The sequence below is a fragment of the Polyodon spathula genome, chromosome 6 (assembly GCF_017654505.1).
Source record: "Polyodon spathula isolate WHYD16114869_AA chromosome 6, ASM1765450v1, whole genome shotgun sequence".
Lineage (NCBI taxonomy): Eukaryota > Metazoa > Chordata > Actinopteri > Acipenseriformes > Polyodontidae > Polyodon > Polyodon spathula.
The window spans coordinates 15387288-15406553 of NC_054539.1; the positions used below are offsets into that span (position 1 = coordinate 15387288).

Consider the following 19266-nt stretch of genomic DNA (forward strand, 5'->3'; position numbering starts at 1 on the left):
AACATACAAGCTACCTTACCTGTCCTAGCAGACTTCTCATCTTTTGTAGCTTCAGGCTCTGTTTGGGAAATATACATTGAGGAAATGACGTTTAGCTTTTAGTCTCTGAACAAGACTTACCTGTAGAAAACACTAAAAATAAACCATGACAGTCCTTCATAACAATTGTACCAATTGTCCGAGCTGTAGTACCAATACTACAGCTCGGACAATGGCTATGGAATAAACCAAGAATGAAATGAAATGTAATATTATTTAATTACACCCTAATCACATGTGCAGTTTTATGTTTTCTGTGTAGTTCATAATTAATTTCAACATATGTACGTCAATTCTTCGTTTGCAATTAAGAACCTCAGAAAATTATGAATTTGTGCACGTTATGAACTAACCGCTTACAGTTGCAAATTCTGACATCTCTACAATGAAGACTTATTTGTACACACGGGTGCAGCTTATTGAAGGAATATATTACAAGTTAAGCAATAACATGACTGTAAACCTCAGTCACATAAACCTGAGCCTTGTTTTACCCAAGAGACATAATGCATTTTAATACTAGGGGCCCTACTTAGCAAATATGTGTGCATCCACTCTCTGCTTTTTATCGTAACCCCCCCATGCCCCTAAAAATTAATTACTTATTGAGCCACTACACACATACTTATCTGGAGAGTGATGTCATACTGTAGGTGCATACTTGAGATGAATACTAACTTAGATGGGCTGTGTTTTAAATGTATACTGCTGTATACTGAACCAGTGTTCTGGTAGCAGTATCATTGATGTGTACAACTTTTTTTTTTTTTTTTAATTAGGTAGGGCTACGGTTACAGTACAGTAGGTCTTCGTCCTATGAGTATTCATTAGTTAAAGGGAGTTTAGTACAATTGAATACTGTATGTAAACACATATTTTACCTGGTTTGGCAGGAGGCACAGCTTTTTCGTGTTTTACAGCTTCATGTTCTATACAAAATTCAGAGATGTCTTTTAATTAAATTAAATGTAGATATCTTAATTAAAGAACACCTTAATCCTTTAACTTTAGATCAATTCATACAATTAGCAATTCCTCTCAATGCATGTATTCTTCAAAGAGCTTCTGTACATTGTAAAGGGTTTACTGTTTTCCATATACTTACTTGGAGGGGGTGCTTTTGTTAGTGGTGGTGTCTTTGTTGGTGGATGGCTTCTTGTTGGCTTGGCTGTAAAAATAATTACATTTATTTTCAACAGAATACAGGTTCATTGATAATGTCAGATGACACAATTACACAGATGTGCATGCTCCCAGTACTGTATTTATGGTTGATGAAAACATTTAAAATGTGTGTAATGTACAAGGTATTCACGTATCATAATCAGCTGGCCAAATGTTTTCTCGATTTTCCAAAAATTTGGTTAAAGTATTGTGCGTTGCATTTCCTAGATAAGATTTCCCAATACTTTTTGTCCCTAATCCTTTTTTTTTTTTTTTTTTTTTTAACTTAGTAATCGCCAATTATTTTATTATTCCTTCCCAATTATTTTTAGGTTCAACACACTTTTACCACCCATGCGATAACTCGGTAGTTGCAAAGACAAACAAACGCTGTCCTCAGAAGCGTGTGCATTCAGGCGAAAGCTTTTTTGTCACACTGCAGACTCACCATGCAGCCACCTCAGAGCTACAGCATCGAAGCACAACGCAGCTCTGGGCAGTTTACAGGCAAGCCCGCAGGCGCCCGGCCAGACTACAGGGTTTGCTGGTGCATGGTGAGCCGAGGACACTAGACTGTACACGTGCCACAAACCCCTGTAGCTCTTTCTAAACATCTGTATAGGAATAGGAAACACACCTATTCTGTTAATGTGCAGGTGGTTTGTAATTGTGCACAATTTAGCACTGCACCCCTGACTAACTTAAAGAAAATCTGTCAGTATACATTTGGCTTATAAACTGCTAATGATAATATGAATTATTGGTAGAATGCAAATTTTGTTGCTGGTCCTCTGAAGTTCAGATTAACAGGAATTGATTGTCCTCCTGTAAGTATCATAACTTGTCAATGTGGCACCAGGATCTATTTTGTGTTAACTGTCTAGACTAACAGGTTAATAATAATACTAATAATAATAATAATTTAAAAAGCTAAACTCATTTAGTTTCAATTTAAAATACTCTTTTATTCGCATTGTACACCGATGTGAGAAAATATTTTAATGAAAAGAACTGCAATATACTCATTTATATATTTGTTTCGTCTTCTTAGCAAGATCTCTATTGCGAGAGTTATGCGGCGTTGTTCAAATAAATACCGGGAGTTGATAATAATTGCGACTGTTTAAAACATGCTTTCAAAAATTCTTAACAAATAGATGCAATTATAAGTGTCGTAGTTGCCTGCAGCTTTCATATATCTTATTATCTTCATACATCTCATTATCTTCATACATCTCATTGCACTATCTCTGCCCCCTTTGTGCGAATTTATGTAGGGACGCCCATAATTACAGATTCATCTACAAAAACTGCTGAGACAACTGGTTTGCGACTATTGCGACAGTCGCTAAGCTTTAGTACACGTCCCCAAAGTGTTATTAAAATGTACAGAATTACAGTTTTACTGGACTTATTTAACTTACCCAGCTTCTACATATTCATTTATATGACTAATTGCTTTTTTTTTTTAGTACCTAACATTTCTATTTTCAACACTGTACTGTATCACATAAAAATGATTTCCCTCCCGCTGTCAGCTTCCTTTTGTTTTCTGCAGCAAGCTCATTAGCCTACCCGAACGAAATGTAAACAGGTGGCTACAGACATCAGAGAAATGTCATGTATGTATTATGACAGTCAAAATGAGCTCCTCTTTACCTTAACTGGATAAAGAAAGCAAAGCTTTTGAAAATAGTATGAAACATGGATTAGGAATGCAAGCATTACGTTGCAATTTGAAATTATAACATTTCAATAAGGATCTAAAGAAAGAAGAGCCAGCCTAAGAATTAGCAGCTACTGTAGCATTAGCTTTAAAAACAGGCACAGCCCAAAACAAAAGTAAGTATGTTAAATTAGACATGCCCAATCTAGATATTATTTTTAATAAATGAACATAAATATAGAATAATCTTTCAGATGGATTCAAATTTATGCAATACTATATAGAACGAAAGCTCCATCTAGCCTCTCTAGACACATCATGTAGTCACCCCTATAAGGGTATCTGAGATCCTGAATGGATTAGTAAAGGATGCCCATACCTTCAGCAGCACGAGGAAGAGGTTTCACTTCCTTCACCTTTTCTTCTGTAAACACAAATGAAAATAAAAAACAGATATTATTCAAAGGGATGACATTATGCATTTTGGTATGGAACATTTTTAAAGAAATGACACATCTGAAGCAACTCGATAATGGTGATAGAGGTGCAGCCTATATATATATATATATATACTGATGCACAATGAAAACACAACAGTCTTAAGTTTTACATCAATAGCTCATTGGGCACATACATAATGTTAATTTACATTTCAAATAGTGAGCAGATATGTTTGCTGATTGTTTTGAGCAGTACTGTTCCTTGGAATAACAAAATACTGAGCTCAAGTCATGTGATTTCATAAAAATTCCATGTGCTCAGTGTTGGTGTTTGAGCTGAATTAAAATTGCCAAAATTAGTTGATTAAGAATGTATAAAAAGCCATTCGAAAAGACATGATTTTAATTAGTGCTGGGACGAACACAGGGTTTTTATGTTCGGATATTCGCTCATAATTTAAATATTTGTTAGTTTTTCAAAAAAGTAATAAAAGCCATTATATTGCTCTGAACGCAGGCAGAGAGCATAGCAGCAGGGGCAGGGGGCGTGCCCGTGGCCTCTGTGTGTATGCCTTTATTATACAGCAAGACCTTACAATATGTAACATGTTAAAATAGAAAAATATCCCAGGAGTAAAGAATAAGTTGTGTAGGACTTACTTTATTCCCAGTCAATTAACTACAAAACAAAGGATGCCAAAAAATGTTGTGTTGTTTATTCGCAAAATAATAGTACATAAAGTTGACAACGCATTTGATTTATTTTTTTCATTTTTTAATTCCTTGCCATTACCATTGTTTGTGTATTTTATGTAAGATATTTGTCTTTATTTCTGGTTTTGTTTTTGTAAATCTAACAGGTTGCGACTTCCTGTGTTGCCATTGGCGAGAAAGAGAAACACATTCATTATTATACTACTGGACCTTGTTATGTGAGCAAAGATATATTGCCTGAAACTCTTAGAATATAAGTTGTGAGCTCTAAAGGTCTTGGTTTAAAATAAATTGATTGGAATTGTAATGCTGCACGAAATATGTTTCAAAGTGAGTATGATTATTCTAATGTGTACGGTGAAACTGGGGTTTGCATGTTATCTATTTAACAGTGTACAGGAATTTAGAATGTGTTAAAACAAAACTGGAGGTACTTGAATTAATTGTATAATCTACTTGAAAACTAGAATAATAATGAAGCTAAACTAAATATACTATTTTTGAGAGTGCAATATGTTTTATTGGTAGTCCTTTTGGTATTTCATTTTACCAGTGATAAGTTTGTAAGATGGTTGGTAAGGTAATCACTGTTAGGGTGAACTAGGAACTGGTGGTGCTGTGCTAGGCTGCCTCGGGCCATTCCGGCTATAAGTGCTTGTGTAACCCCTCAGGATATCCAGAGCCTAGCCAATGGGGTGGGAAGTGATTGGTGCTACCTGTTTGAAATACTGTGTGGTTTAATTAATCATTATTGATACCTCTTGAAATGTGATTTAATTGTGATTGATATCTATTAAAATGTGATTTAATTATGTATTTATATGTATTCAAATACTATCTGTAATTGTTGATACCTGCTGTAATATTATTCAGTGCTGCTAATAAGGAGCTGTTCACATGTCAGCCTTTCTGTGGATACTTGGTGAGAAACACTGGCTGTTAGAACTGGCTTTCTTTTTAAATATGATGGTACTGTGATAACAATAAATACTGTTTCATTTTAAACAAACCTTCGGGGTGTGGTAAACTCCTTTCTGAGTGTGTGGTGTTTTTTTGGTCTGCTTTTTCAAAAAAAAAAAAAGTGCCTGTGTGGGTGGAACTACTTTATTCTGGTTTGCCTTTATAGTTGGGGATAATTAAATGAATCATTTAGACATTAGACAAGAGTGTGACGTAGTCGGGAACTACAGTCATTACCTGTCGTTAACCGTAATGATAAAATTTAAGTCAATTACCGGTAATACAATTAATAGTATGCTTTTCTTTTGGGAACAGGGCGTGCTCCTCTCTTGGAAAGATGTCTGAAGCGTTTGGTTGTGTCATCATCAACAAGCTCAAATGAACGTCTGCCCAAAGACATTGTTTCCCTTTTTATACTGCAATGTTTATGTTTTCATACACTCCTTGTCAGAGTTGTTTATTTGTGTGATTCTGCCTGCGGTAAAAGCCAGCAACTAGAACCCATGAGAGTTTGGGCCACTTAGCAACAAAACAGCGCCTACAAACAACCTTGAGACTGGGTCTTTACAATTATACTTTCCCCAAATGTGTGTTTTATAAAAAATTCCCTTTTTATATAACCCGATTCCTCCATTATTCCGCAACACAGAATACATTTATTTTTGTAAAGTTATTTATTTTTATAAATTTTCAAAATAGAAGCAAATTCACCAGGACAAAGCATGCCTCTGTTCTAATTTATTTTTGGAAAGTTGTTAAAGAAATTAGCACAATCACTTTGAGAATGCTTCAACATTTTTCTGAGTATCTTTTTGTTTAACTGGTGCAGTGTTTTTCTCCTTTAATTTCCTTATATTAATCCTAACCAAGGTTTTTATTAGCACTAGCAATAATCCTATTTTCTTCTTTTGAAGAACTTTGGTTCTTTGCTTGCATTTTTTAATTTAACAATTGCAGACTTTCATACATTGTGCAAAATGATGTACACATTAAGTACATTGTAACTATGCATAATATTGTAATTATGTGTAAGAACACATGTATTTACTGTGTGTTTTATATGCACAGTAATTAGAGACACTTAATGTAAAGTGTTACCAAAAAATCAAGAAAAGAAAGAAAAACCTTCAAGCTCAGAAGAATACATTAGAATACATATATAACTATAATTCTGTTAAAAATAAAACAATTTTGGGGAAATGTAAATGTTTTGTTTAATAACTGATGACATATGTGCACTAAGCAACACTTGCACAACAGTACATACAGTAGTGCATACTTATAATTTATAATTATAAATTAAGAATTTATATTTGAAAGTGTCATTAATAAATTATAAAAGGTATCATTATAACATGTAAAGCTATAGTACAAACATGTCGTTTCACTGCTGTACATTGCAGGTACAAGTTTTTCCTTTTTATTTTTATATTTCTAAGAAACCCTTAAATATAATGAGCGACGAAAATGTAAAAATCTGTGGCACAAGCATGACTTTTCACCTACAAAGTAATACAATAAATCAGTCTGGTATAACATACAAGCTACCTTACCTGTCCTAGCAGACTTCTCATCTTTTGTAGCTTCAGGCTCTGTTTGGGAAACATACATTGAGGAAATGACGTTTAGCTTTAAGTCTCTGAACAAGACTTACCTGTAGAAAACACTAAAAATAAACCATGACAGTCCTTCATAACAATTGCATTAGTACCAATACTACAGCTCGGACAATGGCTATGGAATAAACCAAGAATGAAATAAAATGTAATATTATTTAATTACACTCTAATCACATGTGCAGTTTTATGTTTTCAGTGTAGTTCATAATTAATTTCAACATATGTACGTAAATTCTTCGTTTGCAATTAAGAACCTCATAAAATTATGAATTTGTGCACGCTATGAACTAACCGCTTACAGTCTGACATCTCTACAATGAAGATTTATTTGTACACACGGGTGCAGCTTATTGAAGGAATATATTACAAGTTAAGCAATAACATGACTGTAAACCTCAGTCACGTGAATCTGAGCCTTGTTTTACCCAAGTGCATAATGCGTTTTAATACTAGGGGCCCTACTTAGCAAATATGTGTGCATCCGCTATCTACTTTTTATCGTAACACCCCTTGCCCCTAAAAATTAACTACACACATACTTATCTGGAGAGTGATGTCATACTGTAGGTGCATACTTGAGATGAATACTAACTTAGATGGGCTGTGTTTTAAATGTATACTGCTGTATACTGAACCGGTGTTCTGGTAGCAGTATCATTGATGTGTACAACTTTTTATTTTTTAATTAGGTAGGGCTACGGTTACAGTACAGTAGGTCTTCGTCCTATAAGTATTCATTAGTTAAAGGGAGTTTAGTACAATTGAATACTGTATGTAAACAGATATTTTACCTGGTTTGGCAGGAGGCACAGCTTTTTCCTGTTTTACAGCTTCATGCTCTATACAAAATTCAGAGATATCTTTTAATTAAATTTAATTTAGATGTCTTTTAATTAAAGTACGCCTTAATCCTTTAAATTTAGATCAACTTCGTACAATTAGCACTTCATCTCAATGCATGTATTCTTCAAAGAGCTTCTGTACATTGTAAAGGGTTTACTGTTTTCCATATACTTACTTGGAGGGGGTGCTTTTGTTAGTGGTGGTGTCTTTGTTGGTGGATGGCTTCTTGTTGGCTTGGCTGTAAAAATAATTACATTTATTTTCAACAGAATACAGGTTCATTGATAATGTCAGATGACAGAATTACACAGATGTGCATGCTCCCAGTACTGTATTTATGGTTGATGAAAACATTTAAAATGTGTGTAATGTACTAGGTATTTTCAAACATTTGGTTAAAGTATTGTGTGCTGTATTTCCTAGATAAGATTTCCCAGTACTTTTTCCCAAATCCTTTTTTTTTTTTTTTTTTTTTTTTTTCTCCCAATTTGGTATATCCAATTATTTTTAGTCTCAGCTCACTTCTAATACCCCCGCGCTGACTCAGGAATGGCGAAGACAAACACACGTTGGCCTACAAAGTGTGTGCCTTCAGCCGACCACTTTTTTTTCACACTGCAGACTCACCATGCAGCCATCTCAGAGCTACAGCATCGAAGGACAACGCAGCTCTGGGCAGCTTACAGGCAAGCCCTCAGGCGCCCGGCCAGACCACAGGGGTTGCTGGTGCATGCTGAGCCGAGGACACCCTGGCTGACCTTGCATCTTTTTAGCAAGATCTCTATTGCGAGAGTTATGCGATATTGTTCAAATAAATAGCGGGAGTTGATAACAACATGAGCTGGAGGGATTAGTGGCACATGTGTACAGTCTATTGCTGGGGAAACCAGAAATGTCACAGAATTGTTTTTTTCAAGGCATGTAAGTGCACCCTGCTTTTAGGGTTAAAATAGGTACTTAGCTGTTTGTCTCAAATGCATCGAGCACAACTGGCAACACATGAGAAAAAGATGACTGGGAAATGCCAGCAACAATTGCAACTGTTTAAAACATGCTTTCAAAAATTCCTAGAAAATAGATGCAATTAAAAGTGTCGTAATTGCTTTCATACATCTCATTATAATATTTGAGAACCCTTGTTTGCACTAACTCTGCCCACTTTGTGCGAATTTATGTAGGGACGCCCATAATTACAGATTAATCTACAAAAACTGCTGCCGCAAAGCATTCGCTAAAAAGTCGCAAACAGCATTGCGCTTCTTTAGTACATAAGACTTCTGATTAGTTTGCAACTGGTTTGCGACTATTGCGACAGTCGCTAAGCTTTAGTACACTTCCCCAAAGTGTTATTAAAATGTACATAATTACAGTTTTACTGGACTTATTTAACTTACCCAGCTTCTACATATTCATTTATATAACTAATTGCTTTTTTAGTACCTGGCATTTCTATTTCCAACACTGTACTGTATCACATAAAAATGATTTCCCTCCCACTGTCAGCTTCCTTTTGTTTTCTGCAGCAAGCTCATTAGCCTACCCGAATGAAATGTAAACAGGTGGCTACAGACATCAGAGAAATGTCATGTATGTATTATGACAGTCAAAATGAGCTCCTCTTTACCTTAACTGGATAAAGAAAGCAAAGCTTTTGATAACAGTATGAAACATGGATTACGAATGCAAGCATTACGTTGCAATTTGAAATTATAACATTTCAATAAGGATCTAAAGAAAGAAGAGCCAGCCTAAGAATTAGCAGCTACTGTAGCATTAGCTTTAAAAACAGGCACAGCCCAAAACAAAAGTAAGTATGTTAAATTAGACATGCCCAATCTAGATATTATTTTTAATAAATGAACATAAATATAGAATAATCTTTCAGATGGATTCAAATATATGCAATACTATATAGAACAAAAGCTCCATCTAGCCTCTCTAGACACATCATGTAGTCACCCCTATAAGGGTATCTGAGATCCTGAATAGATTAGTAAAGGATGCCCATACCTTCAGCAGCACGAGAAAGAGGTTTCACTTCCTTCACCTTTTCTTCTGCAAATACAAATGAAAAAAAAAAAACAGATATTATTCAAAGGGATGACATTATGCATTTTGGTATGGAATATTTTTAATTGAAAAATCGAAGGCATATGAAAGAAAAGGTTTTTAAAAAATGTACACAAAAAGTTTAAAAGATTCAAAAATATTTTATTTTCAGGACGTTTCGGGCAAAAGCCCTTCTTCAGCTGTTTTAAAAGAAAAGTAAACACAGTGCAGTAAACTTGTTGTTGTTCATGAATTGTAATTTAGTTACAAGTACTTCAGATTTTTTAATCTTTTAAACTTTTTGTGTACATTTTTTAAAAACCTTTTCTTTCATATATATATATATATATATATATATATATATATATATATATATATATATATATATATATATGCAGTGCTTATAGGAAGTATTCACCAATAGGATTTTTTTCCCTTTGATTTACACAACCCACTCAACACTTTCAATGTGTGAAAAAATGGGGGTGGGGGGAGGTGGGTAAAAAAAACAAACAAATCAATTAAAAATAAAAACCTGAAAAGTCTTCATTAGATAAGTATTCACCCCCTTTGCTATGACACTCCTAAATAAACTCAGGTGCAACCAATTGCCTTCAGAATGCACACAATAAGTTAAATGGAGTCCATCTGTGTGCAATAAAAGTGATTCACATGTTCATTAAATACAGCTGTCTCTGTAAGGTCCCTACAGTTGGGTAGTGCATTCAAACCAAAGATACTACCATGAAGACCAAGGAGCTTTCAAAACAACTCAGGGAGAAAGTTATGGAAAGGCACAGATCAGGGGAGGGGTATAAAAAGATTTCAAAGGCACTGAATATCCCTTGGAGCACAGTCAAGCCGATCATTAAGAAATGGAAGGTATACGGCACCACCCAGAATCTGCTTAGAACAGGCCGTCCTCCCAAACTGAGCAGCCAGGTAAGAAGGGCATTGGTCAGTGAAGCCACCAAGAGGCCAATGACAACTCAACGTTCCATGGCTGAGATGAGAGAAACTGTCCATGTGTCAACAATAGCTGAGGTACTCCACAAATCTGGCCTGTATGGAAGAGTGGCAAGAAAGATGTAATTTCTGAAAAAAGCCCATGTAAAATCCTGCTTGGAATTTGCAAAAAGGAATGTGGAAGACTCCAAAAAGATGTGACAAAAGATTCTGTGGTCCGATTAAACAAAAATTGAACTATTTGGCCTAAATGCAAAGTGTTATGTCTGCTGCAAACCCAACACAGCACATCACCCAGGTAACACCATCCCTACTGTGATGCATGGTGGTGGCAGCATCATGCTATAGGGATGCTTTTCACTGGCAGGGAGTGAAAGCTTGTCAGGGTAGAGGGCAAAATGGATGGAGCTAAATACAGACAAATCCTTGAGGAAAACTTGCTTCAGTCTGCAAAATACCTAAGACTGGGATGGAGATTCACCTTTCAGCAGGACAATCACGCCAAGCACACAGACAAAGCGACACTGAAGTGGCTTAAAACCAAGAAAGTGAATGTCCTTGAGTGGCCCAGTCAAAACCCGGACTTGAATCCGATTGAGAATCTGTGACAAGACTTGAAGATTGCTGTCCACCAAAGATCCCCATCCAACTTGACTTACTTTTCTGTAATAAACCTTTATATGACAAACATTGTATATGTACATTAGTCAATTAGTACTGTACTAAGTTTTGATTTTTGTGCTAATTTGGCAGGTATATACATGTATCTGGTTATTACATACCTCGATTATAACATACAATTTTTACGGTCCCATAGCAGTACGTTGTATCAGAGTTTCATTGTATATATATTTATATATACAATGAAACTGTTGTAATGGCTCTGTAACAGGGAGAGATCTGTGCTGACTCTGCTGGCGTGTTCACGGGCTGCAGGAAGAGGGCGGCAGTCGCCCAACAACCGCCTGTGAGTCATGGCAGTGACACGGGGAGGTGGGAAAGTGTGAGTGTGGACTTTCCCCCTCTCTGAATGGCCGAGAGGCGGGTCTTGGGTGATTGTCGGTCCTATAAAATAACGCTCTGTTGTTTCCTCAGGTCTGCCCACTTAGACGCGCTAAGGGTGCGGACGCTTTGATTCGGGACCGGGAATCAGCCGGGAGAAAAATAAAGAACCACAGAGAGAGAGAGAGCGGGGAACCCTTGGGCAGACCCCGGCGTATTATGAAAGAGCAGGCGAGATAGCCGATAGAGTAGGACGGTGATCCGGGTCGTGCAGGTAGCGGCGACCGGGATAACGCTGCCGAGTGCAGCACCTTTTATTTGTAGTTTTGTTACTGTTTTATTTTCCCTTGTTCTTTTCGCCTTCTATTTTCATTATTTATCATTATTATTACCTGTGTGGTGTTTTCAAGTACACCTGTCTGTCTCCTAATCAGTGAATTACCCACACCCCTTCCACAGGCTCTTATAATGCTTTCTTTGCATATCTCCCTACAACCCATTTGTTTTTTAAATTTATTGCTTTCATTCACTTTAACTCTAAATCTACTTGTTTTTACTTTCTCTCCTGAGCCTTTCTGAAGTCAAACTACAGTTGCGCTGTACTGATGAGCCCCAAAAAGGGCAAAACATGTCTGCAACTACTGTATTTTGACTTTTAAAACACTGTGACTGTAGAAGCCGTTAGGCAACTTTCACGCGATTTGATTGGCTCTTGTAATGCTTTATTTGCATATCTCCCTACAACCCATTTATATATATATATATATATATATATATATATATATACATATACACACACACACACATACACACACACACACACACACATATATATATATATATATATATATATATATATATCGGTATATTTTATCCGACTTTTATCTTCAAATGTCTACTTTACTTTGTGTCATTTGTGAATTCTCTCTCCATCTCTGACCTCAACTATCAGGCTGTGTTCTTGCTCTGAGTGTCTATTCATCTATGCCTGTATGAGGTAAAAGCATTATTAGATCAGTTTTTACCTTTTCCCTGAGGAACAGCTGCAGGTTTTGCTTTCTCCTTTTCAGGTTCTGTAAAAACGAATGTTGCGTACGTTCACAGCTTAATAAACGTAATAAACAGCACTAAAGCAGCTTGAAGTTTAAGATGGTAAAAACATAGCAAAGTGTAGTAAGTATAGTGAAAGTGTGGTACTGCATAGGCAAGCGCAGTAAATCAGTGGTATGGCAGAAAGCACACACACAGTATACACATGTATTACAACCATGCCAATAACATTTGAGTGTGAGATACTGAGTCCTACTCAATGACTGTGTTTTGATTGATTCATTGAATAAACAACCTGACTTACTTGATTCTTTGTGCTCTTCGGTTTTCAATGCTTTGGCTGTATAATAAAAAATATGATCATATAATTCTGTCACACCAAAAAAACCCAAAAAACAAGTATAATAATAATGTAACAAATTAATAAATAAAGGCTTTGTTTAAAGGCATGATTTCCATGTGTACAATCAACCGCAAAACATGCAAACCTGATAACTGCATGTTTTGAGGATTATGGGGATATTCCTAAATAACGTGCATGATCAGGATTTAAGATTGTATCCATTTCTACAGGTCTCAGGATAACAGAAACAAAAAAAGATAACGTGATCCCTAAATGAATATATAATTAATTAATTCAGTGTTTTATCATTAGATAGTATGTTATGCTTTCCACTTTCTGCTTCATGTAACTCTTAAATGTTTGTGTTATGTCCTCTAAACTGCAATTCTGGAATGCACTATTTTATCTATTAGTCATACCTGGTTCTGCAGCTTTTAAAGACTTTACTTCCTTCTTTGTCTGTGATGCTGAAAAACACATCTTGCAGTGTCATTATATATTGCCAGTAAAAACTGAAAACACAATATTTGTCAATGCTGCAATAATGCTCATATCAACTACATGACGAAGATGTTTGCGTAATCTGTAAAGCATCAGTATGGTATTTAAATATAGTTGCCAATTGAAGTTTAATAGGGTAAAAACATAACAAAGTATAGTAAGCATAGTGAAAGCGTTGGACTGAATAGGCAAGTGCAGTGAATCACAGAGAGGTATGGTAGAAAACAAAACACACAAACAGTACACACATATAAGCACAGGAAAGCTTTTTTTTTTTTTAAAAAAAAACCTTTTAATGCTTTGGTGTGTCCATAGGGTTATTTAGATCAACATTGTATGTCCATTTTGAAAAGGCCGACCCTGAAAACTCTTTGAGTTATATAGTGCTCACCCATGGCCATTTTCCTGAATTAGGACTAAAAAAAAAAAGCAGATAGATTTGAAATCGTCTATTAAGTGATGTAACTGTGATGAAAGCATACTCTTCTGTTCAATGCTGTTTCTCCTTTTAAAGAAGCTTTTCCACCCCAATGCATAATTCATCCAGTTTTGGTTTTTTTTTGTCCTTTTAATTTGTTTCAAAGGGTCAGTTTAAGTAAACATTATTTTTATTTTCATGTCACATTTAGAATTTACAACCATGCCTATATATATATATATATATATATATATATATATATATATATATATATATATATATTACATATACACACACACACACACACACACACACACACACACATATAAACATCAGTCAACTGAACTTGTATGAATGAACTTTTTTTGCAAATAGCATTTTTCGCTTTCTGCTTCCTGGAACTCTTAAACTTGCAGTGTATGTGTTATGTCCTCTAAACTGCAATTCTGGAATGTACTATTTTATATATTGGTCATACCTGGTTCTGCAGCTTTTGAAGACTTTACTTCCTTTGTTGTCTGTGGTGCTGCAAAACAATGAGATCATAATATATATTGACAGTACTAGCTGAAAACACAATGTTTTTCAATACTCCAATAATGATCATATCAACTTAATCAGTTAAAGGTTTTCAGAACGGTCTACAAAGGTTAATTAATACAAAGTACTTACCCTGCTATACTGTAGGTAACATTATCCAGCATCAGAAAAAAAAGTTTTTTTACTATCTAAAAATAATGTTGCCACCCTTGTGCTGTGACCAAGCGTGACACACATAATATTTAAGCATTTATCAATGTTTTCAGACTGAAAACCCCAAAAGAAAAAACAGCCATTCATTTTCTATTGACTGCAAGGCATCAAGTGATAGAAATTAATGTAATATATTCTCTTTAATCTGGACAGTGATTGTTTTGAATGGTTTATTATGGTGGATTCTGAAAATCTTACCTTTCTTTGTTGGTACTGGACTGACTTTTTGCTTTGCAACTTCAGGCTCTGTAAAATACATATTGTGATTTTACTATAAAGATGATATCAATGTGGTCTAAACATGTATCACAATACTAATAGTAAAAAGCCCAGGGATAACACATGACAGGGCATGGGTTGTGTTGCATTATCAAATGGAATGTTCGGATGCTGAACACTGATTGGCTGCTGAGGGGTTTTAAACCATTAGTAAATATAGCTTAATGCATGGCGGAACTTGTTTTTGTCCAATTACAGTTTGATTAACAAATTATCAATACACAATGAATTAAACTCGCAACGGAGAGCCTGAGTATAGCCCGTTCTCGGCTGTGTGTAGTCTCGTTTTAACTATCTTCAGGCATTTGAGGCAAGTAGTTGGGCAGTTACAATTAATTATTTTGATCCTGGCTGGGATAAAATAGTATTCTATTATTGTATTTATTGTTGGAAATGTTGAAAACCTCTAGTTTAATAGTCTGATGGACTATTTTTTCTCCAAAGCGGAAGAAAATACAATAAAATAATTTGTTTTATATATAAGTTTGGTTTAAGTTTGGTTTTTGTATGTATTATTATGCCTGTTTTATAAGGGGGATAATACACTTGAGAGCTTGTGGAGGAAGGCACTCAGCTTCGCTGTATGTTAACCCAACACAACCCACGCCTTGTCGTGTGCTATCCCTTACTTAACATACAAGCCCTGGGGTGTGTTATCCCGCTAGCATTAAGCTATATTTAAGCACAGTTTAAAACCCCTCAGCAGCCAATCAGCATGCAGCATCCAAACATTTTGTTTTATAAGTAAGCAATAACCCATGGTGGTAAGACCATTCTTATTGCATGTCCCAGGTGCATTGTGAGCCATGATGGAAAGGTTTTCAATAACTGAGACCTGTTTTGAGTCTGATCTACAATGGACTGAATGACAACTGATATGAAAGAGAAGAGAACCAGTACTGAATATCCCAGGTAATAAAATGGCAGGCTTATTTCACAACATCACTCCAAGCAACAAACTGAACACAACGGCCCAGCACAGCAGTATTGCCCTTAATTGCTTCAAGTTTTTATTGGGGGTGGTTAATTTGGAAGCTCACTTTCTGAAGAAAACAACTTTTTTGTTAAATATGTAAAATGTAACATTTGCACAGTTTGATACTAATCTCAGAGTTCGGCTTAGGGGTACAATGTCATCATAAACCGAGAGGAACCAATCACTGTGACCCAGAGTAAGTGAGTATGCTATTATGTTTATACTCCAACGGAGGCACATTGAAAGAGTTTTGATATGCTTGTTTTTGTGTGTATATATATATATATATATATATATATATATATATATATATATATATATATATATATATATATATATATATATATATATTGCGCCTTATCATAGTGGACCACCATCACAAATTGTTTTATAAGATACGAGACTAGAGTGTGTGAACTATGTATCAGCTGCAGAGTCACTTACAACAACGCCTCACCCGAAAGACGGAGCACAAGGAGGTTAAGTGACTTGCTCAGGGTCACACAGTGAGTGAGTGGCTGAGCTGGGATTTGAACCGGGCATCTGCTGATTACAAGCCCATTAAGTATACATTAGGATTTAGAAGAAAAGTACTGTCATGTATCTGCAGCATGTAACAGATCTAAACAAAAGAATAATGCTTTGATTTCAAGTAATTTTCAAGATCATATATTGGACTTTGACACCTTCTCATATTTAACATAATTTAACCCAAAATGTATGCAGAAAGGGGATATCCAAGCATAGCTATTTTGTCTCAAACAGCAACAGCTACTACTATCTTAATCTAAACGGGGAAAAAAAATAAAAAAAACCTTTTCACACATCATACTTGCTGTTTTGGTTTTTTCCTTTTCAGCTGTAGAATAAAGTAATACAAATAGTGTGTTATTACAATTTCATTTTACTTGAAGTATGCAGTGAATAAACCAAATATTGTACAAAAAACAACTGCATAGGGCCGGCGCCAAACACCAACCCGTCTATATAAGTATTAAAAAATGGAAATTAAACGAAATACATTTTTTAAATTTATTATGATTTTCACAACATCAGGTTCAAGTTTTAATCCTTTACATTAGTAAGCTTCACAGCATACACAACTATAAACAAACAAACAAAAAAAAAAAATATTTGAAGTTCAAAAATAATGTCTCTTTGTGTGCATCTGTTGGTTCTGCCTTATGGAGCACAGATCATCCCAAAATACATTTTTGCATGCAGAAAATGATCTTTCTGCATCAACACTATATACTGGTACTGTCAAGCACCTGACAATAATAACAGCAAGAGTTGGGAATCTTGTTTCCATGTTTTTCCAAAACTTGTAAACGTTGTTTGCTTTCAATCAACTGACAACGTCATAGTAAGCACAATATTCACGCAGTTGTCTTCAAACAGTGGAATTACCTCAAACACTTCTTTCTCAGCTATGCTGAGATACTGTACTTCGCTTGATTTAGGTCAAAGACCGACAGGAATTGAAAAATACAGCAGCAGATTGACAAAATCGTGTAGTAGAGTTGAACTGCATGCATGTTTAAATGTTTTCAGCACTGTCAATTGATTTAAAGTGTGAACGGCTACATTGCAAAGTAAGGCAACCGAGTTAGTTCAACATCATTAGCACAACCATGAAAAAAAGTGTTATTTTTTTGTTTTAAATTTCAAGTAGTTTTGGTAAAGTTCTTCTCTACTAAAATCATGATTTTTGTTACAATATACACGCACACTATCAATAAAAACGTTGTAATCCTGGTTCCCTGAAAGAGAAGACGACCACCGACGATACTTTTGGGATATTTCCTGCCTTTGGTAGGTATTTCTGAGCATTTTATATCAAAGCTGCTGATAGGCCCATCTCCGGAGTGACATCCCAGTCCCACCTCCTGAGGGATCAAATAGTCACTGTGCAGAACGATCTGTCTCTTTTTGCCTCGAAGCCTCGTAAGTGACCGAAGCGACCTCGCTGGTCGGTGGTCGTCTTGTCTTTCAGGGAACCAGGGTTACATCCGTAACCTAATGTTCCCTTTCAATTTAAAGACGACCACCAGCAATACTTTTGGGAAAGTATACCAAAGCCGTTGTGAGGGAGATGAGCGGACAGCTAATGAGGGATACCTCAACCACACACAACCGATGAGGTTGCACACTCCCACCACTGACATTAAGGACCCTTGTGCCCAATGAAGGTACTGAGGGATCTACAACATTAATACGGTAGAACCTGGTAAATGTATGCATCGTAGTCCAGCTAGCCACATTTCAAATCTCGGACAGTGAGCCTCCTCTAAAGAGGGCCCAAGAAGTGGCCACCCCTCTGGTAGAATGTGCAGCACCCCATCTAGGTGGGGGTAAGCTGGCATTATTATATGCAGTCAAATACGACAGTTGCTGCTTGGAGAGGGCGTGTCCCAGGGTCCATGTACCATGACAGACAAAAAGATCTGGTCTAGTCTACATAACATCTCTCTAGGCAGAGAGAATTCAAACACCTATCCTCCTCTGTAGCAAAGGGAGGTGGATGGAAAGACTCCAGTTCCACAGACTGGTTCATGTAGAATGCAGATATCACCTTGGGGAGGAATACAGGGTTTGTCTGCAGAGACACCTTGTTCCCAATTGTCCCAATTACACATGCAGGAGCTATGACAGTGCCTGCAGCTCACTTTGCTGAGGTTATGGCTAAAAGGAAGGCTGTCTTCATGGACAGGTACTTCAACTCTATGGAGTATATATATGGGCTCAAACGGAGCCTTTGTGAGATCCTCCAACATGACGTCAAGACTCCACTCTGGGAGAATATACCTTCTGGGAGGGCGTAAACATCGGGCACCCTTTAGAAACCGGGTCACCAAAAACCAGGTGAAACAGTCCACTGGAGCATTGCATGTAGATATAGCTGCCAGGTACACCTTCAATGTAGAAGGTGTCTTACCCGCATCTAGCAACTCTTGCAGAAACTGCAAGATAACAGGCTTAGGGCAAGATATGGGGTCATAACCGAGGGTCAGACACCCATTTTGGAAGTACCTCAACTTATAGATGTATAATGACCTAATGGAGGCTGCCTTGGCATTCTACAAGGTGCCCACAACCGTGTCAGAAAGCCTTAGGGCTGTCCAGTGGTCCCGTTCAAGGGCCAAACCCATAACTGGAACCTGTCTGGCTCCGGGTACCAAAGAGTGCCTTTCGCTTGACTAAGGAGATCCAGGCGGAGCGGGATCTTGCAGGGCTGACCTTGAAGGAGCTGGCACAAGGTTGCAAACCAGATTCTCCTGGGCCACCAAGGGGCCACCAGGAGAACCATCATTTTCTCGAACCAGACCTTCTTTAGGAAGACTGGGAGCAGCAATAACGGTGGTAACAGATAAAGCAGCGTTATGGGCAACTTGTGGGCTAGGGCGTCTACACTGAGTGGACCGCCTGAGTGGTAGAGGGAGTACCATGGGGGGCAGTGTGCCGTCAAGAGATCGACCTGCGT

The 19266-nt window shown here is 36.6% G+C and overlaps 1 protein-coding gene across 35 annotated transcripts in view; it reads right to left on the minus strand.

The window, feature by feature from the left end:
- Positions 1-19266, minus strand: part of trdn (triadin) — a 96293-nt gene that overhangs the window by 18787 nt on the left and 58240 nt on the right. For 18 of the 35 annotated variants that reach the window (XM_041252218.1, XM_041252220.1, XM_041252232.1 and 15 more), the window contains 14 exons: positions 16615-16641; positions 14726-14773; positions 14253-14300; positions 13275-13322; positions 12817-12852; positions 12488-12535; positions 9456-9500; positions 7621-7683; positions 7394-7441; positions 6537-6593; positions 3249-3293; positions 1145-1207; positions 921-968; positions 20-58 (listed from right to left, as the gene is read on the minus strand). In XM_041252218.1, coding sequence (XP_041108152.1) covers positions 20-58; positions 921-968; positions 1145-1207; positions 3249-3293; positions 6537-6593; positions 7394-7441; positions 7621-7683; positions 9456-9500; positions 12488-12535; positions 12817-12852; positions 13275-13322; positions 14253-14300; positions 14726-14773; positions 16615-16641 — 663 coding nt within the window. The remainder of the gene's footprint in view (positions 1-19; positions 59-920; positions 969-1144; positions 1208-3248; positions 3294-6536; positions 6594-7393; positions 7442-7620; positions 7684-9455; positions 9501-12487; positions 12536-12816; positions 12853-13274; positions 13323-14252; positions 14301-14725; positions 14774-16614; positions 16642-19266) is intronic. The other 17 variants (XM_041252226.1, XM_041252216.1, XM_041252214.1 and 14 more) reach the window with 16 other exon arrangements.